Source organism: Pongo pygmaeus, chromosome 9 (genome assembly GCF_028885625.2).
Source record: "Pongo pygmaeus isolate AG05252 chromosome 9, NHGRI_mPonPyg2-v2.0_pri, whole genome shotgun sequence".
In the NCBI taxonomy this organism is placed as follows: Eukaryota; Metazoa; Chordata; class Mammalia; order Primates; family Hominidae; genus Pongo; species Pongo pygmaeus.
The window spans coordinates 58350599-58374992 of NC_072382.2; the positions used below are offsets into that span (position 1 = coordinate 58350599).

At 52.8% G+C, this 24394-nt stretch overlaps 1 protein-coding gene and 1 long non-coding RNA gene across 4 annotated transcripts in view; one reads left to right on the forward strand and one right to left on the reverse strand.

The window, feature by feature from the left end:
- The window catches only part of KCNC1 (potassium voltage-gated channel subfamily C member 1), a 47206-nt gene extending 35734 nt beyond the window's left edge, over nt 1-11472 (reverse strand). For both annotated transcript variants that reach the window (XR_008492375.2, XM_054438735.1), the window contains exon 1: nt 10903-11472. Coding sequence is in view for 1 of the 2 variants with exons in the window: in XM_054438735.1 (XP_054294710.1) it covers nt 10903-11472 (570 nt within the window). In the remaining variant the exon portion in view is untranslated. The remainder of the gene's footprint in view (nt 1-10902) is intronic.
- Nucleotides 11473-13002: 1530 nt separating this feature from the next.
- LOC129007639 (uncharacterized) lies at nt 13003-24305 on the forward strand. 2 transcript variants are annotated; one of them, XR_008492377.1, is made up of 5 exons: nt 13003-13156; nt 13702-13789; nt 22926-22993; nt 23801-23946; nt 24247-24305. It is a non-coding gene; the product is annotated as an uncharacterized LOC129007639 (long non-coding RNA). The 2 variants fall into 2 exon arrangements; XR_008492376.1 differs by having other exon boundaries at nt 24243-24301.
- Nucleotides 24306-24394: the final 89 nt, after the last annotated feature.

Here is a 24394-nt window from a genome sequence, read left to right on the forward strand (position 1 = left end):
GACCTGAGCTGTGATGCATGGCCTCCGCCCGCCAGCCCTACCACACTGGCACACTTGTCGGCATCTGAGGTCCCTGTGCTTGGCTCCCAACCAAGGCCTGATGTCAGCGGCCCTCCCTCCCTCTCCCCTGGCAGGCGGAAGTTCCATCATCCTCCCCTTTATACCCTGCCATACCTGGGGATGGAGGAAGAGCAGGGACAAGCGGCCCATGACCACAGATGGGGAGACCGAGGCTCACAGGGGCTGTGACCTGCCCAGGACACACAGGGAGCTCAGGAGAACCAAGCGAGAATCCATGCCTGCCTCCCAGGGTGACACCTCTGAAGTCTGCCCCTGGGAGACAGACTGGAAGAAGGGGCCCCAGGGGCCACGGTAGGTGAGGTGACCCCTAGGAGAAGTATTTGACAGTAGAGTCAGGAGCTAAAAGAAGGAAACAGGTGGGTAACAGGTGATGATTTGAATCTTGCAGGGCCGAGAGCTGGTAAAAAGAAGATGATGGAATGCACAACAATCAAGCACTTACTATGTTCTGGGTTCTGGGCTAAGTGCTTAACACATTGGATCCTCCCAACTTCCCTATGAATCACGTGTTATTAATATCCCTCTTTTGAGGCACAGACAGGTTAGGAGACTTATCCAAGGTCACACAGCTGGAAGGTAGTGGGGCTGGGATTTGATCGAAGGCCTCATGGTTCAAGGGGCTATGCTCTTAGCAGAGAAAGGGGCTCCAGGTCATATTCCCAAAATTGTGTAGCTAGGAAGCAGTGGGGAGTGGGGAGATGCAAAGCCCATACACTTTCTACTGAATGCAGAAGCAGGCCCAAAGCACGGGATTTGGGACAGAAACCATCCTAGACTTTGGAGGCGAGAAGTCGATTTTGAAAGCCAGTGACTAATGCCTAGAACTTTCCACAAGCACAGCTACAGAGGAAAGGGGACAAGGAGGGGACAGGGAAGGGAAGGAGATGGACATGGAAGGAGATGGGGAAGGAGAGGTAGGAAAAGAGCCTGGCTGGCCTTTGGGAGGAACAGAGTCCAGGGGCAAGTCAGACTCGGGGGTCGGGCTGGACCAAGTGGGACCTGGGAACTTGTGCATCTTGGTTTTGGAAAACAGTTTTGTGGCCTCGAAGCTGTGGTTGTGGATGGTGGGTGGACTGATGCAGCACAGAAAAGTTGTTTGAAAAGACAGAGGGTTAAGCTGTGAAGAGCTTCATCTGGGCCTGGGTGGTGACAGCAGCAGGTGGGCCCCTGCCTGGACTGGGGTTTGGACCCCCTACTAGCGCTGCCCCAGCCTTTGCCTGTTATTTGCTGCTCCAGGCTCAGGGGATGGAGGGATTGTGCTCCCACGTGAGGCCAGAAAGGAAGGCTCAGCTAGGAACAGGTTCAAATGCAGGGTGCCCATGTCTGCCCTCGGCCTTGAACCCCACTTGCTTATTCTTTCTTTCAGTAAATATCTATTTAGCACCCACTATGTACCAGGCCCTACTCTAGCTTCTAGAGATAGAGCAATTGGAAAAAGAGACAAAAATCCCTGCCCTCATGGACTGTACAGTCTAGTGGGGAAACAGACAATAAACAAGGCAAACAAGTAAACTATATAGTACATCAGATGGTGGTTAATGCCAAGGAGAAAAGAGCAAAGCATGAAGTGGGGAAGGGGCCGGAGAAGTGTCATCTGGGCTGATGATGTCTGAGTATAGACCTGGAGGGGGTGTGAGAGCTGATACCCAAGGGAAAAGCATGCCAGGTGGAGAGACCAGCGAAGTGCAGGTCTTGAGGCAGAAGCACGGGCAGCGCTGGGGAGGAAAGCCATGGAGGCTGGGGGAGGGAGGGAGAGAGAAGCAGACAGCAGAAGGAGATGCTGGGTGTGGGGCACTCAAGCGGAGTCTGCATCCTCTGAGGAAGCCCAGACCCCAGCGTGAGATGGAGCGGAGGGCTGACTTGGTCCGATAGCACTTTGCCAGGCTGGCCCTGGCTGCCCTGAGAGAAGGGCGGGGCAGCTGGGGCTGAGAGAAGAACTCAGGCAAGAGAAGGCAGGGGCTTCCACCGGTGGGTAGCTGTGGAGGGGTGCGATGCAGTCAGATTCCGAGTGTACTTGAAACATGAAGACAACAGGGTTGGCTGATGTCTGAGAGAGAGAGGAGTCCAGGATGACTCCCAAGGTCTACCAGTGGGAGCCACTGGATGGATGCGGTTGCCATGGCTGTGATGGGGCCTCACCCCAGGCCCAGTCCCCCTGCCATCCAAGCCTCAGCCTCAGGAAGGAGCGGCTTGCTTGTGACACTCTGCCAACCCGCACACGCCCATCCAGCCCTCTGTGTCCTGAGGCTGGCCCTCGACTGGAGCCGCTGCCTGCATCAGCACTTCTCAGACTCCACCGTGCATGAATCATCCGGGGAGTGAAAATGCAGATTCTGAATCGGTTTCAGGGCTGGGGTGAGGCCTGAAAGGCTTCATGTCTAACAAGTGTCCTTACGGTGTTGCTGTTGGTGAGAAGGCCACACCTTGAATGGAAGGAGCCCACACCTCTCAGGCCCCAATGCAGCGATGTACCCTCACTCAGCAGTGGCCTCAGCTGTGCTGAGGGGTGAAGGGAACATTCTCCCCCTCCCTGATCTAAGAATCGAGTTTCCCACGAGTATGAACTTTAAGCATCCCAGGTAATTCTGAGGGTCAGGCATGGGTGGGAGTCCTCCAGCAGCCACCCCTCCATCCCCCATAGCAGCCATCGCAAACACCCCTACCTAGCCCTGGCCCCTCCAGCACAGCACCCATCCCCTGCACCCTTCCCCACAGCAGCCCTACACCATAAAAGTTGGCCCCACAGCCTGGCACACAGTAGCTCCAAGTGGGCCTTTCTGCAGCTCCCTAAGGGCAGGAAGCCAAGAGAAGGGCCTGGAGAAGCGGGCAACGGGTGCTGTCCATAGGCCTGAGCAAGCACCCCCAAAAGAGGTGATCCCCCCAGGTCTGTGCCTGCCAGAGGGCTGGGGGAGCCCGTCAGGCAGGGGTGTGATCACTATGCCTTGAATGAATGAGTGAGGACAGGATGAGGCAGGATGAATGAATGTAGGAGAAAGCTTTTTAGACCCCTTCCTGCTGGGCTCCTGCCTGCTCCGGGCCAGGACCTTTGCCAGGATTGCTCACACGTGCCCTGGGGAGGAGCTGGTATGGGAGAGAGAAGGAGAAATAGGGGAGGACTGGCTTGGTTCCCCCAGCTCCTCTGGGAAGCTGAAGCCTAGAATTCTTGGACTCCCAGAATGTCAGAGTTGGGAAGAGCCTTAGCGGTCACTTAGAACGACCTCTGTATTTTACAGTTGGAAAAACTGCAGGATGAAGGGGCGACAGGACTTGCTCAAGGTAGCGCAGCTGGTTTCGCAGCCTGGCTAGATTCCTCTCTAATCCAGGTGTCTGATGCCTACAACCTGGGTCTTGCCTGTGGCCTCATCTCTCCACACACCAGGGCTGGTCTCTAATCCTGAGGGCCTGCCTGTCCCCAGCCCCCAGCTTCCAGAACTGACCTACTCATCACCAGCTCAAATCTCACAAACCGGATGACTCAGTGCCCAATGCATACCCCTCACTCCCAAAAAAATGAGGTCAGCGAGGGCAGGAGCAGCCAGACTAAGTGTGAGGAACCTTGAGGGATGGATTTTCACGTTCAGCAAAAAGCAGGGAGGACACTGAAGTGAGGGGAATAGATGACCAAAACCCCGGAGGTTAAAGGGCTGCCAATGAGGACCAGGGAGGAGGCTGGAGGAAGGGATCCACAGGAGCTGTGGCTGGGTTCCAGGGCAGAACGCCTCTGAGTGCTGAGCTGAGGGGCGGCCAGCGTTCCCACCATGCACCACCCTGCACAGGCAGCTTCTGATCCTCCCAATCCTCCTGCCATTTCACTCTAGGCCATATGGAGTCCCAGGGGCTGCATGGATGGGAGTGGGAGGACAATTGAGGCATTGTCACAAAAACTTCCTTGGGACTGACAGAGTACCCATGTCAGTCCCAAGGCCCATGGCCTGGCCAGGGAGGGCCCTCACCTGCCATTACCCAGGGGCCAGAACTTGCTGACAGGTTCTGGACAGGTTGTTGGGAAAGAATGGATGGTGGGGAGGGAGAGACCCAGACGGAAATTCAAACCTGGGGCACGGCAAGCCACAGGCCTCACCATCCCTGGAACATGGACAGGAGGCAGTGCTGTGTAATGGTTACAGATAGAGCTCCAGTGTCAGACAGACTGAGGTCTGACTGCTGGCTCCACCACTTATGAGCTAAGTGACCTTGGGTAAGTTACTTAACTTCATTGAGCCTCTGCAGTCTTGTCTGTGACACTGGCGTGATAGTATAGTGCACTCTTGAGAGTCTTGTGAGAATTATTAATAAATGAGGATATATATCAAGTCCTTAAGACAGTGTCTGACACTGCGTGATTCAAGAAAGGAAGGGGGTTCTGGAAAATCCTGCTTGGGGAATCCTAAGGATTTGGGTCAAGTCTGGGTTGGCTGACAGGAGAAGGTCTCAATCAGCTGTGCTGTGTCCTTGGAATGCAGGTATCTGTGTATTCCACCTCCCCCAGGAAGGAAATTAATGGGAATAGATAAGAGAAGAACAGCACGCCCAGGTGGGGTTTGGTGTTCTTGTAAAACTGAGAGCCAAAAGAAATTCAGATGGTCAGGCCCTGGGACCAGAGGCCTAGGCTGTGAGTTTGAGTCTCAATGATTCCCTGTGTTGTCTTGAGCAAGTATCTTTCCCTCTCTGAGCCTGTTTATTTTCACTGGATGAAAATATTGACTAGAGGTAGCCTGGGAGCACCCATTCCCTGCAATAGTCCCATGCATATGTGAAGTGGTCCCTACCACCCAAATGGTTCCCCTGAATAAGGACTGGACAGCAAAGCACCCCTTCAGCCTGTCAGGCCCTCCTTTTCCTCTAACCTTGCACCTAGCGGAGGGGAGCTCAGGCTGGGGTGGTGGCCAGGCTGGCCCCAGAGCTGATGGGAGGCAGTGGCTCAAGGCCCTGACCTTTTGGTCTACAGTGAATCCCCTGGTCATGAGACCGCTCAGAATAGCCAGAGGCATTATATTCAGCTGTCGCGGAGTCCTTGAGATCCTCAGCCCAGGCAGTGGACCCTGGAATGAGCCCCCACTGAACCCCCTCCCCCACCTCTGAGACAACCCTCACCTCCCTCCTTGAGAGACTTCAGCCAATCCCCTCCAAAGCTTCTGGCAGAGGCCAGGCTTCCTGCTCAGAGTCAAGGAGCACAGACTCCAAATGCTCTGAGGCGATGTGACACAAAGCACCTGTGAGCCAGGAGTCAGGAGATACGAGTTTCCGAGCCATCCCTCAGCTAACCCGCTCATGAGGGGCCTCAGGTAGAGCACTCCTCTCTGGGCCTCAACTTCCTCATCTGTCATGATAACAGCTCCTATTCTATAGAGTATGCCAGAGGCTTACAGTCTAGAGGAGAGATGAGCGCAAATCAAATAAGGCTGCTAATGAACATTTTATTAGAAATCAGAGAGCTTCTCTCCCAGGAAGGGCCCTCGTTCTGACTCCAACCCAGCCTGGGGGCCGGGGAAGGCATCACTGAGGAGCTGCTGTTTGAGGTGGGGTGTGGGGGATAAAGAGGGGTGAGCCAGAGGAAAGAGTGCTCCAGAGGGCAGGGTATGTGCAAAGGCCCTGAGGCAGGGGACCCTGGCACGTGCAAGAAGCTGAAACCAGGCCGGGTGGTTGGGGTTTGGTAAGCGATGGAGACAGTCAGGTCAGAGGAAACTGGAGGGACAGGCAGGTCCTGAGAGGCCACAGTATGGGCTATGGGCTGGCGAAGCGCTGAAGGGTTCTAAGCAGGCTCGGGTGATCTGACAGGCCTATGAGTTGAAAAGATCCCTGTGGTTGCCAGGTGGAGGATAAACTGGAGCAGCCAGGGGCTGGAGGTGGGAGAGCAGCTGGGGGGCTGCTGGGGAGGTGGGCCTGAGGGGAACCACGGTGGCTTGAGCCAGGATGGTGAACATGGAGGTGGAGGGAGAGGAGAGAGTCTACAGGAGGGGAAATGATAATACAACCAACAGTAGTAATAATAGTAGCCAACATTTATTGAGCATTTACTGTATGCCGGGCCCTGTGGCTCAGGGCTGTCCAAGCATTACCTCAGTTATCTTCACACCAACCCCGTGAGGTCGGTTCTATCATTATTCCCATTTAGCGGTGAAGGGGCTGCGGGGCTGTGATCAGGAGGCACTTGGTTTATGATTTTCATTACTGGGAGGGGGTTGGGGGGAGCTGGAAGAACCATTCAAAGACCTGAGGACCCCATTCAAGGATCATGGGAAGCAGGGGAGCACACTGTGGTGGAGGGCCCTTGGGGTGGCTGGGAGGTGAACATACCCAGCCCCTTCTCCACTGTTCATGGGTCTCCTTCATATGGTACCATGACTCCAAGTGGGGCCCTGGCCTGGGGGAGTGGGCTCCGAGGCAAGGGGGTGCACTGCCTAGAATCCCCTGATAATAGCTCTGTCCCCCAGCCCTCCACATGCCAAGCCACGACTCCAAGAGCCCTGTGTCAGCTGGGACCCAAGGGAGGAACAGAAGCCTCTGGCAGGGTGCTTTATTTCCCGCCACCAGGTAAATTTCCTTCCCTGGGAGCTGAGGGGAGGCCAGTTTTTATCAAGTTCCAAAGAGGCAGTGACAGGGCAGAGAGACAGACACAGGACAAGGGTCAGAGGAGAGGCAGGCAGCTGGGTGGATGGAGGTGGGGCTTCCCCAGCTTGGGGACCATTGGCACTACTTTGGCATTTGGAAGGTCAAGTGACTCAGGAACAGATGTTAACACACACACACAAACACACACACACAGGACACTCTGGCCTGCAGCACAAGGACCACCACTGGCCCTGATGGGACGCAACAATGTCCCTGATGATGACATGCAAATCAGAGACTAAAGCCAAGAGCCTCAGACCTGAGCTGGCCCCCAAGGAAGACAGGAGGGCAGGTTTCAAGCCAGGCAGCCCCAACACTCCCCTGCCTGCTCTCACACCTCTATGACCGCTCTGGCCTCTACCTGGTCAACTCCTCCCTGCCCCTCAAAGGTTGCGCCAGCATCACCTCCTCTGGGGCAGTTCTGATTCTCATGGCCCCGGGAAATCCCTTCATAGCCTTTCCAAACAGTACCATCATCGTCGTCTTGTGTGTGTCAGGGGCACCACCCCCCACCCCAGAACACACGTGGAGCTCATCCTGTCCCAGCTCATCCCCCGACCCCTCATCCCCTCAGGCTGATGCCCAGAGCACAGGAGAGGGGGCCAGGGCAGCAGCTGCCCCAGCCAGCAGCCGGCACTCCTGCCCCTCAGGAACTCAGATGGGCCCTCCCGCCCCGACTATGTAGCCCCTATCTCCAGGGCCAGCAGCAAGGCCCAGGGTAGGTGGCAGCTCCTCAGGGAAAGGTGACCTCACCACCCGTCCCACACACTGACAGTGGCCTGGGCAGAACAGCATCTCTATTGAGGATAGGAAATGCCCTCAGTTAGGCCACTCCAGAGTCCCAGAGACTGAGGCAGTGGGCAGGAAACAGCTCTGGAATCTCATCCTCCTCAAGCACACGCACACCCGGGATGCACAGGACCTCTCTCTCACATACACACGGCACACTGACACACACGTGGGGTCTCACACACACATCACGCACACTGTCACACACAGGATTTCACACACAATCTCTGTCTTACACCTTCACATACACACAGTCTGTCACACACAGGGACCCCCACCTCACACAGCCTCCTGCCTTATGTGTACACGCATGTACACACACACACACACATACAGCCTCACACATGAGCTCCACATATACAGTTTCACACTTGCCACACACAGCCACACACTCACACAGACACACTCATCTCGACTCTCACGCACTCCCCAAATCTCACACACAGCATCTCTCTTACACATGCAGTCTCTCTTCCTTATACACACTCTCTCCCACACAGTCTCATTCTCACACACGCACAGTCCATCCAAAACACAGAATCCGCCTCTCTCTCACACACACAACCCCTGACACAAGGACTCAGGAAGCTTGCACAGAGTCACAGTCTCACCACACACACACACACACGCACACACACACACGCGCGCGCCCAGAGTCTCACATTTATTCTCATACGCACAAGTCTCTCACACTCACACACAATCTCTCTTACACAGAGCCTCTGTCTCACACATACAGCCTTTCCTTCACACACATATGCAGTATCACACACAACATGCTGGCCTAGATCTAGAATAATGACTTGAGTCCCGACCCGCTGGTGTGAGGAGTCGCGGGGCCCCGTGTGGGGGAGGGGTAAACAAAGGTGACAGCAGAGGCGGCGGAGCAAAGACGGAGGGGGAAGAGGGCGGGCAGGCGGCTGGTCTCTGCGCAGATGAGCCGCAGAGAGGCAGCGCAATGCAGCTAGGCCAGCCGGGCGGGCGGCAGGAAGCCGGGGTTCTAATCCCGCTCTGCCCTCCTCAGCTCCTGAGTGCCCTTGGGCAGGTCCCTCCTCCTACGGGCCTCAGTGCCCTCAACTGTTCCCCGAGGTAGCTGGAAGGGACAACAACCTTCCTTTGAGGCCACTGGGGAGAGAAGGTGGCTCAGACAGGCTGAAGGGGAGCACCCACTAGCACCCACTCCTATCCCAGTACCACCTCACCCCGACCACCAGGCGCCCTGCTTTTCCCTCAGAGTCTGCTCTTCAGTGAGCATTCACTTCAGAGATTTTTTTCAAGACTTTTCTGTACGGTTTTGCACACCAACAGAACCTCAGACCACACTAGCTGGCCCATTTGTCTGCCTTGGGTGAAGGCCACCCGCAGCCTAGGAATGTCCAGTGGGAGGAGAGGGCCAGAGGAGGGGGTTGGAACATGACCCACTGCCCCCTGCCTGCCCTGAAACTCCGGACACTGATCAGAGCCCCAACACTGAGTGCAAAGGGTGGGGCTGGGGGACCCAGCCTCTTGCTCGGGAGTCAGGAGACTGAGCCTACCCCTTGCTTCTGGGGCCAAAGTTGGTGGGGAAGATGCTGCCTAAGGTCAAGTGTGGGCTGAATGGGCAGCTGCTGTAACCCAGGCCTCTGCCCACCCCCACCCCAACAGGCACTAGTTCAACCTCCCATCCCCCTCCTCCAGCCCCTCCCCACAGCTCAGCCACAGCCTCCAGTTACATAACCCTCTAGCTGTGGTGGCCTCTGTCAGGAAAGGGAAGGGGAGGGAAGACCTCTGAGGGTCCCAGTCCACTCTGGGGAAAGGCAGGAGCTGGTAGGCAGCCCAGGGGAGGATAGGGTCCCAGGAGAATAGAGTTCTAGTCCTTCTTGGCCTCTAGCTCCCTGGGTGACCTTGGGGAGGGTCCTCAGTGGCAAAACATGGGCCTGGCTCTCTCCCTATTGCCTCCCCCCATAAACATAGTTGTTCTAGAACTCAAGGTATAAGACTGACCAGCTACCTGCCCCCCCGCCACATGCCATACTGTGTTTGATCTCAGTTAACAGATCTACAAGGTCTGTGCCTAAACACAGACTTTCTTTGCCCATGGGCACTTGAGGGCCCCCCAGGTCTCCTCCCTCCACTCTCCTCTGCAGCTTCCTACCCTTCCCTAGCCCTCTCCCCCTGGCTCTGGCTCAGGCTCCAGTGGGCAGAAGGGGAGACATGCGGAGTAAAAAACAGCAGGGCAGAGGCAGTGCTTTGCCTGGTAGGGGGTGAGGGCAGCTCAGGGATGCAGGAGGGGCTCTGCTTTAAATTCTCTACTCTGCCCTTCCCCCACAGGCCTTAGGGTCTCTCTTTAGGCCTCTAAGGACAGAGCCCAGTGAAGGCTGGGAGTGTCTCTTCCAGAGTGGGTGGATGCTACCAGTTCCTCTTTTTGGGCTCAGTCACTGATGGTCCAGCAGCAAGGCCCTTAAGAGTTCACCAGGCTCCCTCCCCCATTTTACAGATGAGGAAACTGATCCAGAGAGGCCATCTGAGGGACCAAGGTCAGCAGCAGCGTGTCCTTTCTTCCTGGGAACAAGCTGGTATGGCTAAAGGGGAGTGGCCCATGAAGACACGCCCACCTCTCACATACCTTCTCCTTGCAGGTTCCCCCTTAAGGACCCCCTCTCCCCACCACCGGATGTCCCAGAGGAAGCACTGGCATAAGCCCAGTGACCCACTCCAACACCCTCCCCTTTCGACAAGGAGGAAGGACAGGCTGTGATCTCAGGATCAGGGGCTCAGAGGGACCACCCCTACCTTACAGCCCAGCCCTCCACCAGCTTCCAAGCCATGGAGATTAGCCATGGAGATGCCCTCTTGACCACCTCCTCAAAATTGCGGGAGGCTGCTCCCTGAGGAGGGGGTGGCTGTCTCAAGCTGCCCAGCAGGCCTCAGGCCTTTTTGGGGGACCATGGCTGGCTCCAGATGCGCCTTTACCTGGACAGGAGGAAGGGCTCCCAGCTTCCCTCCCCACACTGAAATCTCGAGGGCAGTCCATACTTTGACAGTGCACCTCTGCAAAGACACAAATGTTCACGGGCAGGCGCTCATGCACACTCAAACATACACACATGCTCACTCATTCCCACTCCACACTTTACCCACCCAAATACACACCACCACACTTACATAAATATGCACACACAATCTACTCATACACACAAACACACCCATTCATACTCATACATATTAAACTTGGCAATACACATACTGACATACATAGAAAACCACAACCCCGGCAGACACCCTTCCTCTCTTACCCTGGTACGTGCACACATGCGCACACACCCCCTTTCGATTCTGAACTCCCTAGGCGCCAGTACTCCGGTCCACCCCTGCCCGCGGGGAGGCACACAGGACGCTGTATTCCCGCCCTGCTCTTCTGATGGGTAAATTGTCACTTACCCGCGCGTAGCGGGACGAGTACGGGTCCTCGAAGAGCGCCCAGATGCGCGGCTGCCAGCGGCGCCAAAAGCCGCCAGGCCGGCCATCCGGGGAGTCACTGAGCGCCAGGCGCTTGGTCATCTCCAGCTCGTCCTCGCCGTCGCCCGAGTCGCCGGGGCCGTCGGCGTCCGCGTCGTCCGCGCTGTTGTCCAGAGGAGCGCCGCCGAAGCTGTCCAGCGCCTCCTCGGCGTCGCGGTGCTGGCGGTACGTCATCCAGCAGCAGGGCTCCACGTCGGTCTCGTCGATGCCCCAGAAGGCCAGCTCCTCCTCGTAGAGCGGCCCGCACACGTCGGCCGGGCAGTGCAGCTTGCCCGTGCGGTAGTAGTTCAGGATGTGCGCGAAGACGCCCGGGTGGCGGTCGAAGAAGAACTCGTCGGCACGCGGGTCATAGTCGAAGTGGCTGTGGGCGTCGGGCTCCGCCAGCCAGGCGAGCCGCGTGCCGGGCAGCGTGCGCAGGGTCGAGCGGTACGTCTGGTGGCGCGTGCCGCCCACGTTGATCACGATGCGCTCGCTCTCGTCCCCTTGGCCCATCGCGGCGCCCCCTTAGGCATGGCGCGGCCCAGCGACACCCATGGGAGCGGCCGCCAGGGGGAGTTGGCGCCGGGGAGGGGGGCGCGCGCCCTCTTCCCCCCTCCCCCCAGCCGTCGGGGGGAACAGAGGCCCGCGGCTCTGGCCACCCCAACGAGCGAGCCAAGCCTCTCCGGGCGCTTTCTGTCGGGTGCCGGTCCAGGGGAATGTGCGCGGGATCCCAGGGGTCTCTGGGAGCCAGATGTGGGAGGGAGCTGGTCCGGCAGCGGAGGAGGCAGAGGAGGAAAGAAGGGAGGGAGAAAGGGAGGGAGGGAGGGAGGGAGGGGGAAAGAAGGAGGGGGGCGGGCTCAGCGGCGAGCCCCGGGAGGTGGGGAAAGAGGGTTGGGGGGCCGGGCTCCCGTCCCCATCTCCGCGGGAAAATGGAGAAATCGGCACAAAGCTTTTGGGGGAAAGGTCAGCCGCTCCCGGGGCCGGACTAGAGGCCAGCCCCCAGGAGGGGGAGGGGAGGAGACGGGGCCGGGAAATTCGCGCTCCTCTGTGCGGTGGTCGGCGCGGCGCGCTCTCGGCGCGGGGGAGATGGATGCCGCCTGCCTTCCTCCCTGCGTGGCCGGGCTGCAGCTCGGGACGCAGGGCGGGCTCCGGCCCCCTCCCTCTCTCCTTGCTTGGCTGCCTGCTCCCCCCGGCGGCGGGCCCGCCTGCCCGCCCGCCCTCCTCGTTCCTTCTCCCCGCCTCCTGGAGGAGATGGCGGGCCCCCTGGGCAGGGGCACCCGGGGTGTTGCTCGTGCGGCTAACGCCGAGCGCTGCTCTCCGTGAGCCCGGGCTCGAGCTGGGGTTCCGCTAGGCTGCGCTCGGACTCGGGCTCCCGCGGCGGTGCTGAAGGGACAGCTCCCGGCGGTCGAGGAGCTGCGCGGGGCCAGGCGGGGGTTCTCCTGGCTGGGTTTGATTTGCGGGGCCGGCGGGCACTGGCTCCGGTGCCTCTGCGCCCCGCACTCCGCTCCTCGCTTCGGGCAGGCGGTGGGCGCTGCCGGCCGAGACGGGGGGCTGCGGAGGTCGGGCGGGGAGGCGGGGGTGGCGGGTCCGGGCGCGGCGAGGTGAGGCCGGCGAGGCCGGTGAGGCGAGGAGCGGAGCGGCCGCTGCCGCCGCCGCCGCGACGCTGCTGCCGCCCGGGCTGCTGCTCCGCTTGCTGCTCGCCCGTCGCCTGCTCGTTCGCGCGGTCCGCGTCCAGCCCGCCGCTCTCCGGACACGGGCACACGGCGCGCGCAGCCGCACTCGCCCCCGGAGGAAGGCGCCGCGCTGGGTCCTAAAAAGCCCTGATTCCGCGCCCCCCTCCCAGCCCCGCACTGAGCCCGGCCTCCCTCAACCTCGGCGCTGGGGGCGCCCGCCCCGCGCGGCTCCTGCTGCTCCCGGGGGACCCGCCCACGCCCCGCCCTCGGGGAACGCCACTCCAGGGGCGGGGGCTCCGAGAGACGTCTGGGCCCGCGCCCCCGGGTCAGACTGAGGTGAGAAGGGCGTTGGCACCCTCCCCTTGCCTTCCAAACCAGGGACCATCTGATACCTGATGAGACAAAGCTCTCCCGGAGTTTTGTCATCAGAGACACCTTGGCCCGGACCAGTGCTGACCGCTCCAAGGAATCCTTTAATACCGACCGTTCTCGCGGAACCTGGAGGCCCCCTGTTCCTTCCATGGGTAATGTCTTGCATGAACCCCAACACACACACACACACACACACACACACACACACACACACACACACCACGTTATCCTCTACGCCCTCCACTAACAATCAATCCTGGACCCCTATTAACCGCTTTGGACTCCTTACTGACCCTGGGCCCTTCATAGCTTCAGACAGAGGGAGTCTCCCATGAGTGCCACATCGATCCAAGCTCGCTGACTCTCCCACACTAACCCTGGATCCCTAGGTGGAGACCCCTTATGAAAAGGGCCTTCTGCCCTCAGAGGTCAGAAGCAGCAACTGCTCATAGTTTCCCTGAGCACTGACACCCCCACCCCGCACTTCCTAGGGCTTCAACTGACCTGGGTGAAGAACTGGTGTTATGTCTGGGGGCTGGATGGGAGTTGCTGCTTGCTGTGATTCCTCCATCTTCACAGTTGGTCCCGGGGGTGGGAGTTCCAGTTTGAACCTCAAAGCCTTCCTGGCCCATGCCTGCTGCTAGTGCCTTGGTTTACTCAGTAAAGCAATCACTCCTTTACTCCTTACTTGTTTCAGGATCCGTCCCAGGCACAAGGACACAAGAGATGAATCAGATCCAGCCTCTGGCCTTGAGAAGCTCCCAGCCTTCTGGGGAGGTGCCCAGGTGGGCCTAGGCAGGAATGGGGAGGTCAGGCCCCGCTCCAGGGGTGGCTGGGCTGGGAAAGAGGCTTATTGATCCCAGCTCAACCCAATCGAACACAGGATGCCTGGGCAAAGGGCGATTTAATTAAGAAGATATGAGGCTCTTATTACCTGCTGGCACTTTCTAACTGTGCAGACAGCTGTCCCTCTACCCTGACCCACAGATGCTGTCGTGAGCCTGGGGACAAAGCTGTGCCACAGACATCACTCTCCTTACTTGGCCAGGGGAATCCCAATCTAGCCACAGGAAAATCTGTGCGTGGTGGGTAAAAGGCTTGAAGGGGTGGAGAGGGGCAGGGCAAGGATTGACAGATGGGAATAGGACAAGGGGAGAGACAGAGAGGCAAAATTAAGTCAGAAACAGGGGCAGAGTTGGATAGAGACAAAGAGAGGGTTGGATTTTGGGGCCTGCATGGCACCTCCTCCCTCCAGATATTGATCTGTGTGATTTCTCTAAATAGGAGCTGTTTCCCCTTCAATCTCAGAGTAATTCAGGGATGAGAGTGATTTTGAGTGTCCCTTTCACCCTGACCAGTGTGAGTCCCCATCTCCTAACCACAAGGAAGCCTGGCCTGGTGTGGCCCAGCCTGGCCCATATTCAGATCCCCAGGACATGGGTTCTCAGGAAATTCTGTCCCAACATTGGTAGAAGATGAAATAGAAATGGAGAATCCAGAAAGAAGAGAAAAAGGTGGACACAGAGGCAGACACACACACACATACACACACACACACACACACACACACACACACACACACAGCTGGGAGAAATCAAGATGGGGAGAGACAAGAAAGCAGCCTCTCCAAACCTTCCTTTCTTTCTAGCCAGACGTCCAGCCCCTCTTCTCACCCAAGAAATCTTCTGGGATTCTACTAGCCACAGGGTTCCAGGACTTCACCTCTTTCTTCACCTGCAGAACCACATGGGATCAGAGTATGGCTCCTGATCTTCTCCATAGCTCATCTGATCGCCATAAAAGGACCATCAGCTCCTCCAGGGCTTCTTGTTTGCTTCCCTCCAGAGTGCCCAGAATACGGTAGATCCTCACTAAGGTCCAGATGATTTGAGAAAGGCTAGGAGAGAGGCTGGGATCCTAGAACCCAAGTGGCAGAGACTGTGGGAGTCTGGAACCCCTAATGGAGACCAAGTCAGGAAGAGGGACTTACTCAGGGTTTTTTAGGAAATCAGTGCAGGGCCCCATCACTACCCCATGGCAAGTCCTAATAGGGGGCTGCAGTGTGACCCAGGCAGTGGGGGAGGGGGCACAGAGAGACAGAGAGAAACAAGGGGCTCCTGGTAGGCAGAAGGTTGGGTGATTAGGGGCTCTGGATGATGTGTTAGAAAGAGGGAGGTAGGCCAGGGTTGGAGGCAGAAGGAATGTGAAAGGGTATTCATTGCACCCTGAAGCCCATTACACCCTAAAATCCCCCAAGAGGTAAGCAGAGAAAACTCAGACACAGGAGCCTCCCCAGCAGGAGAGGGTAGCTGTCCCCAATGTGCCCCACACTGTGCCACTTTAGGATTCTCACTTTGATCCCTGATGACACACCCCCAGCCCGGGCCCCAAAGAATGGCCTCCCTTGTGTATCCTGAACAGGACGTCAAAAACTTTCTTCTCTCACTTCCCCTTCACACTGCGAGAATGCTAGCATTTGCAGACAGCCTAGGAAAACCAAGAGGGCAACACAGAAGAAATCAACAAAAAGCAAAAACCAGAAAACAGAAATAGAGGGTGTGGGGGGAAATAGGAGGAAGAATGACTCCCTAGCTTCTCACTCGCAAACACTAACCACAGACCCCCAGCTAGACTGAAAACCTCACTCCTTTTCCACTTTGGAGCAGCACCTCCTATTCGCAGCCATTTGCCCCTCCCTTGCAGAAGAAAGCTTGTGGTCTGGTGCCAGAGGGTCTTTGGTAGCTGGGGCTGGTGGGGATGGGAGCAGTTGTGGTGTGGTATGTTCAGTGGCTAAGAGCACAGACTTTAAAACCAGACTGCCTGGGTTCAAATCCCAGCTCCGGTACTGACTAGCTGTGACCTTGGGCAAGTTACTCAACTTCTCTGTGACTCAGTTTTGTTTTTTTTTTTTTTACAGTTGTATTGGAATAATAATAATAATAACTCCTGTATCCTTAACATCTAAGTTCTAGAATTTCTCTTGTTTAGGCCCATGAAGGGATTGCTGGGCTTCAGTAAGCTTCGTGTAGGAAAGGCTAGAATATGAGCTGGTGTTGGGAGTGGACTAAAAAAAGGTGAAGGGAGTTCTGAAGCCAAGTTTGGCCTATGTTTTCCCACCTGGCACTTGCAGGCCTTAGATCTGGTCCTGCTAAGCTCTGGAACTGGCCCAAGTCCAGCCCCTAGGCTTTTGTCCAGGTTGGCACATCCTCCATGCTGCTCTCCCAGGCCCAGAGCCTCAGCCCTCCTGGTGGGCTGGGGTGCCATCTTGTGGCCATGGCTGGGAACTAACCTAAGCTGGGTATTGACCGAGAAGGCTTTGAGGGTAGTAACCCTGCTCTGATCGTAAGCTGTGGGGGTGGCAGGCATCCCCTCCCTAGACCATACCGCCTGCCTCCAATGGTCAGGGAAGATTGAATCCAGAGATGCCGTAGTGGGAAATTGGCGACCTTGGCCACAGATCTGTAGGTTGAGCAGTGACCCTGGTAGCCTGGGCTGAGCTGCAGCGAGGTATGCAGCTAGCTGTTCCTTCTCGGAAACTCTGGGGCAGGGACACCAAGATGGCTTAGGCCATGGGAAGTCCAGAAAGGGGCCAAGGTGAAGAATACTCTTGGAAGGTGTCTAGACCAGGGTTTCTCAACTTCTGCACGGTTGACATCTTGGATCAGATGTAATCCTTTGCCAGGGTTGGGGCGGGGTGCTGTACTGTGCATTGCAGGATATTTAGCAGGCCTCTGTCCACTAGGTGTCAGTAGAAGCCTCTTTCCTAGCAGTGATCACCAAAAAGGTCTACAGACACTGTCAAATGTCCCCTGGGAGGTAAAATTTCTTCCGGTTGAGAGAACCACTGATGTAGACAGACTTGGTTACAAATCCCATTTTTGCTATTTACTAGCTGCATCAACTAGTCCCATTCCCTCTCTAGGCTTCTATTTCCTCATCATCCATAAAGGGACCAATGTCTGGTAAGGATTAAATGACATGGTACCTCATTTCCTCTTCTTCCCTTTTCTCCCTTCCCTCGGGCTCCCTAGCCCACCTCTCATCCTTCTGTGACCAGCCTTCACACTCCCTTCCCCTCATGGACTCCTGCCATCCTTCAGCCATGTCCCTTAGGGTGTCAGTGTGGCCCTGGGGACAGAGCATCAGCCCTCCCTGGGCCTGGATGCCTCTCCCTGCAGGCTGTGGGAGGGAGGTGGGGAAGTGTGAGATGAGATGATGGCTGTGGTGAACATGGTCAGGGGTGCATATATGTAGGGAGGCTGGGTGGGTACAGGCCCTCCTGCAAGCATGTTCACAGCGGGACTGTGCAAAGGACACCAAGTTCTCCTCCCAAAAGCAGCTGGAGACTCGTGGCTACCCTAAAGGTCTTCCCTCTGCGGCTCCTCTGATAGGGAGAGCCTGGCAAGTTCTCTTGTGTGTACACCTGTGGATGTGTCAGCCTGCAGGTGAGCATGGTCAGTATGCAGAGGTGGGTCCAGGGTGTGTAGGGCCTGAAGCCTGGAAGTTTTGGGGGTCATTCTTTTAAAAAAAGAAAGCAAAAAAGAATACAAAGTTGGATACAAAAGTGAATATTTATTTAGACTTAGAAAAGGACTCAAGGCCAAATATAAATTTTAAGAAGCTGACATATACTACAAATATTAAAAAATACAGAGAAAAGCTTCATATTTTTATTAACTGCATGACACACCTATATAATGATTTAAAATAAGTTACATTTATTTGGAAGCATTCAGTATGCCAACAAAAACAGTTGCAACTTTTTTGCAATTACAGAATAATATTTAGTTAATACATTTATTTTACATAAGCTACATCAAAGATGACTGGAAATTAAAAAATCATCACCTTCCCTCCAATATAACTATTTTCTTCTGTGTACTAACAAGACCTTGCTTTAAATTTCTATGCCAATTTATAGGTCCCAGATAGTACCAGGCACAGTTAGTAGCTACTGAAAACACCTCCTGGACAGGACTACTTAAAGATACATTATGAAATGCAAGGGACCCAGAAAACTCACAACAATATTGAAGAAGGAGAATAAAGCTGGAGGACTCACACTTCCCAATTTCAAAACTACTACACTACAATAATCAAGACTATGTGGTATTGGCATAAGGATAGATAAATAGATCAATGGAATGGAATTGAGAGTACAGAAATAAACTCATACATTTATGGTCAATTAATTTTTGACAAGAGTGCCAAGACAATTCAATGGAGAAAGAATCATCATTTCAATAAATGATGCTGAAACAACTGGATATTCATACGCAAAAGAATGAATTTGGATCCCATACTTACACCATATTAAAAATTTTAAATGGACCAAATTCCTAAATGTTAGGGCAAAAGTCATATAACTCTTAGAAGAACTTGAAGTAAGTAATAGTTTCTTAGATATGATGTCAAAACCACAAGCAAAAAAAAAAAAAAAAAAAGGAATGGGTAGATAACTTGGATCTCATCAAAATAAAATCAACTTTTGTGCTTCAAAGGAAGTGAAAAGAATTCGCAGAATGGGAGATATAATTGCAAATCCTATATCTGATAAGAGTCTGATATCTAGATTAGATAAAGAACTCTCATAACTCAATGTATTAGTCCATTCTCACACTGCTATGAAGAAATACCCAAGACTGGGTAATTTATAAAGGAAAGAGGTTTAATTGACTCACTGTTCCGCATTGCTGAGGAGGCCTCAGGAAACTTACAACCATGGCAGAAGGCAAAGGAGAAGCAGGCACCTTCTTCACAGGGTGGCAGGATGTAGTGAATGGAAGCAGGGGAAACATCAGACACTTATAAAACCATCAGATCTCATTGAGAACTCACTATCATGAGAACAGCATGGGGGAAACCACCCCCAATGATCCAACTACCTCCACCTGGTCCTGCCCTTGACACATGGGGATTACGGGGATTACAATTCTAGGTAAGATCTGGGTGGGGACACAGAGCCAAACCATATCACTCAACAACAAAAAGACAACCTAATTTTAAAATGGGCAAAGAATTTGAATGGACATTTCTCCAAAGAAAATGTACAAATACTCAATATGCACATGAAAACGTGCTCAACATGTGATTAGAGAAATGCAACTCAAAACCCACTTCACACCCACTAGGCTACTTCTAATAAAAAAGACAAACAACAGAATGTTGTCAAGGATGTGGAGAAATTGGAACCCCTATATGTTGCTGATGGGAATATAAAATGGTGCAGCTGCTTTGGGGAAAAGTTTGACAGTTCCTCAAAAATTTAAACATTGAGTTGTTATACAGCTAGCAAGTCTGCTTTTAGATACATACCCAAGAAAATTGAAAGCATACATTTACACAGGCACTTGTACTTGAATGTTCATAGCAGCATTATTCCTAGTAGCTAAGAAGTAGAAATAACCCACATGACCACCAACAGATGAATGAATTTAAAAAGTGTGATATATCCATATAATACACTATTATTCAGCATAAAAAGGAATGAAGTATGCTACATGCTGTAAGATAGATGAACTGGCTGGGTGCGGTGGCTCACACCTATAATCCCAGCACTTTCGGAGCCCGAGGTGGGTGGATCACCTGAGGTCAGGAGTTCAAGACCAGCCTGGTCAACATAGTGAAACCCCATCTCTACTAAAAATACAAAAATTAGCCAAGCGTGGTGGTGGGTGCCTGTAATCCCAGTTACTTGAGAGGCCGAGGCAGAATTGTTTGAACCCAGGAGGTGAAGTTTGCAGTGAGCTGAGATCGCACCACTGTACTCCAGCCTGGGTGACAGAGGGAGATTGTCTCAAAAAAAAAAAAAAAAAAAAAAAAGATGAAGCTTGAAAACATGATGTTGATGTTAATTGTTGAGGTCTAGTTACAGTGGCATATTGTGAATTTTATACATGATTCCTTTCATATGAAATTTCCCAAATAGGCAAATCCATAGAGACAGAAAGTAGGTTAGTGGTTGCCAGGGGCAAGCAGGAAGAAGGGGATAGTGAAGAGTGACAGCTAATGCCTATGGGTTTCTTTTGGGGGTGATGAACATGTTTTGAGATTAGATAGTGGTGATGGTTGCATAGCCTTGTGCATATAGTACAAACCACTGAACTATGCATTTTAAAAGGGTAAATGTTATGGTTGTGAGTTATGTCTTAATTTAAAAATTGGGAAAAGTAAAAGAAAGAAGGACCAGTTAACCAGGAGTCTATAATTGAGTTGCCTGTGCTGAGAATAAGCTTCTCAGTTTGTTGTGGTCCCAGTTCCCATATCTGTAAGAGATCTACTTCATAATCTCTTCTTTCTTTGAAATGCTTTAAGCAGATTATGAAATAATTTCAAAACTGAGACATACCTTTTAAATTTACTAATTTATTCCACAGAGTAAATGCCAAAGTCCAGGTGGGTTAAGTCCCATTTCCAAGATCTTAGAGCCGGTCAATGACACAGCCAGGCCTAGATCCCAGGGAATTATGTAGCCATTGACATATCATAGGACTCACTTCCCCCTGCTACTGGGAAAGTTCTACATGAATTAAAACCCACTGTCACATGTTCTCTGAAAAAAATGTTACTAACTACACAAAAATGACCCTGTGCAATATAAAAACAAATATTGCACAGCCTCTCATCGAATGTTTTTAAATAGGAGTGACTTGTGTGCAGTGCGAGTGTTTCAAATGCCTTATGAGAGAAAAAAAAAAAACGGAGCTAGGACCAACTCGTTCTTCATCATTATCACATCATCATCTTTGCCTTTATCTTCCTCCTCGTCTCCTCATTCTATCTACCTTCCACCTCTTGCTCCTTTTTCTTGTCTTCTTCAGTCTTGCCTACTTCTTTCCACCCGCATCCGGCTGCACATTCTTTGATTGCTTCTTCATGTGACAATGGTTTTATAATATCATTTTCTATACAGAGAATAGAGAGATTATTCAGTCTTTCCTTCAACATGGTTGATCAAAACTTGTTTTGTACCATTGATAATTTAAGGAAATTTCAGGCTCACAAGTCTATTGGAAATGTCATGTACATTTTTAGAATTGATGTCAAATTTGAGGAAACCTCAATCAAGTTTCTTTCATCTGTGGGCTGTAAAAACTCAAGGCATTTTGAGTTTTCTTGTGTGGTGACTAATTTTAAATATTTTTTAATTGACAAGTTTCTTTAAGAATTGTGTTGATGATGTTGAGGTCTTGTTATAGTGGCATGTTATGAATTTTATGCTATCTTTGTGGATGCCAGTAGTTTGTAACAGATCAGCAAAAAATTTAAATCTTTTCCCAATGTGTTCATGTAATTTGCCATTATTCACTGGTGGGATTATTAAACCATGCAAGAGTCTTTTCCATAAATCTATTAGAAAATTATCTTCTTCTTTTAATAAACCACTTTTTGGCATGATCTAGGTAAATTTTGAGGTTCTAATTATCTTCTCAATGTCAGAATCACTTAAATTTATATCATTGTTCATCATTATTGCTTATGTTTTATATTTCATTTATTTAAAATATATTCCACTAAACCCAAATGAAATTTATACCTTTAGATAGGACTGATCCCAACATCCCCATAAATGCTACCCAACACAAGGGTCAGAATAGAAAGAGACAATGGTCATAACCAATTGTTAAAAGTGATTTACTTTGGCAAATTAAAAAAGTATCTAGACCATATAAACGTATTTCTAGGGTTTCCCCCAGGACCTTAGAAGGGGCTCATACGAGAGAGGGGAACTGAAGCTTAAACTTTATTGTCTTCACAGTCTATCAGCCTCTGATGGTGTGCTCTGGGTATACACATGTGCTTTTGTATGAGCACATATGTGTAAAGACATACATGTATGTCTCTGTGGAGAGCATGGCCCTGGTGCTTCCTCAGATCCAACGCAGGTAAAATGGCCCCATGAGCAAAGGATGTTCCATCTACACTGCGAGTGAAGTCAGGCTCAGCCAGTTGTCCCCCCCTTGCGGGGACTGAGGTAAGGGACAGGCTAGGAGGGGACCTCAAAACCTATCCTCGATGCTGTGATCCAGTCTCCAGCTGTTCCCTTCCCTCTTGACTTTTCTCACTTCCTCTCTTCTGACATCCTCTGCAGAAGACATAGAGCAAGGCAGCCAAGAGTGCAGTCTCTGGAGCCCTCTGCCTGGGTTCAAATCCTGGCTCATGACCTATGCTGATCTAACTAGACTTCGTCCCTGGGAATTTTCTTCCCCCTTTCCCCCAAAGATGGAGTCTTGCTCTATTGCCCAGAGCTGGAGTGCAATGGCATGATCTCAGCTCACTGCAGCCTCCACCTCCCGGGTTCAAGCAATTCTCCTGCCTCAGCTTCCTGAGTAGCTGGGATTACAGGCATGCACCACCACACCAGGCTAGTTTTTGTATTTTTAGCAGAGACGGGGTTTTACCATGTTGGCCAGGCTGGTCTCAAATTCCTGACCTCGTGATCTGCCTGCCTCAGCATCCCAAAGTGCTGGGATTACAGGCATGAGCCACCACGCCAAGCCTGGGAATTTTCTAACTGGGTTTAATGGTAAGATCCATGGTAACCCATGAGTTTCTGGAGAAAACCAATATGGACTAGGAGAGAGTGAAGCCAAGCAGAGACATGAAGTGGACAGCCGAGAAGTGTGAGAGGAGCTCTAGCTCCCAAGGTGCATAGATGCTGTGGTGCTTATAGCTCTACTTCCAGATATGAGCTGCCCTGTGAACTTCCAACACACCTCTTGTGGGGTTTAGGCTAGTTTGAATGAGGTTTCTGTCATGAAGTATTCTACACTAGATGTGTCACCATACCTGCTTCTCCTCCTGAGGTCCCTATCTGTGTAATGGCACCACCACTTACTCAGAAGCAAATCATGGCCTCAAGTCAGAAGCAAACCAGAGCCCGCAGTCATCCAAGGCTTCTCCTTTCTCTTCACTTTCTAGGGCCAGCATGCACAAGGCACTGTGAAGTTATGCAGGTTGTCACTACACAAGTGCACCCAGCTGAGGAGGTGAGTGGGGGCTGAAGTCCAGCCTGCTCTCTGCCTGCCTAGTCATGATCCCTGTTGCAGGGCAATGTCCCAGGAGAGAAGGGGTACTTTTTTCTAATTACACACGGACACCCTCTAGGATATTGAGACCTTCTTCATGTATAGAATTGCTTCCCTTGGTGCAGAAATTCTGCCTCCTCTGTTGACCTGCTTGCCTTCTCACTCCGCATTACCACCTCTGCTTACACCTGTTGCCTTTCCTTATGGTGTTTCTCATCATTTATAACATTGTATTTATTCACTTGGTTCTTCATCTCATGGTTACTTCCCCAGTGGATTTTAAGCTGTATGAAGGTAGAGACTGTGCCTTCAATGTTCTCTGCTGTACCCTCAACACCGACACATTATTTGGCCCAAGCCAGTTCAGGATATGTCATACCTCCTCTAAGCAACCCCAGTGGCTTCCTGAAAGATCTCCCTGTCTCAAGTCTTGTTCTCTCCTACGTATTCTGCTAGCGCATACTGGCCTTCCTAAAATACAGAATTGTTTGCATCCTTCCCCTGTTTAAATTCCTGTGTGGCTCCCTACTGCCCTCAAGATAAAGTCCAGATGAGATCCACTGTGGTCCTGCCTCTGCCATTCCATCTTCCTCTGGCCCCTCCCCATGGGCACCTGCAGTTCCACAAAGGCAGTTTTCTTTCTCTCACCCCTGGATCTTTGCACCTGCTGTTTCCTCAGCTTGTAGCCCCCTTCTTTGGCCCCTCTTTCCTGACCAACTCCTTCAAGATTCTCATTAAAGTTTACCTGTTTGTCTATATCTCCCCCAGGCGGTCTCAAAAGAGTATAAAGAATCCCAAGGGACATGTGGGGAAGTGGTCAGAAGACAAGTGGAGGATCATTCGTAACACAGCAGCTCTGGGCAGCTCCCCAGGCACCCCGTGTTGGGGAGAGCAGAGAATGGATCCTCAGACAGGTAATGAGGATATTCCTTCTGGCATCACATCTTGCCTGCATTCCTGAGGGCCCCCTACTTGGCGAACAAAGCCCTTGAAAGTGGGCCTGTAGGGTTTTCAGGAAGAGCATCTATGGGGTGGGACGTAGGAGGTCCTGAGGTCCTGATGGCATGCGTGTGTTGGGGGTGGGGAGGTGGTATGTGAGTGGGGAAGAACCCTTGCCAGACCATCTCCCAGGGGCCTTGGACCCAGGGGAGGGCACAGGTACCTGTGTGTGTGTGCATTGTGAGTACATTGTCTACTCTTGTTTCTTAAGACAGAGCTCAAATGACAACTCCTCCAGGAAGCCCTCCCCAACACTCAGGCTAAATAAATGCTCCCTCCTCTGCTCTCAGAAAGTTTATAGTCTGATGAAGAGTACCTATGCCATCTGTGATGATGCTGGCCCACATGCCGCTCTGCTCACAG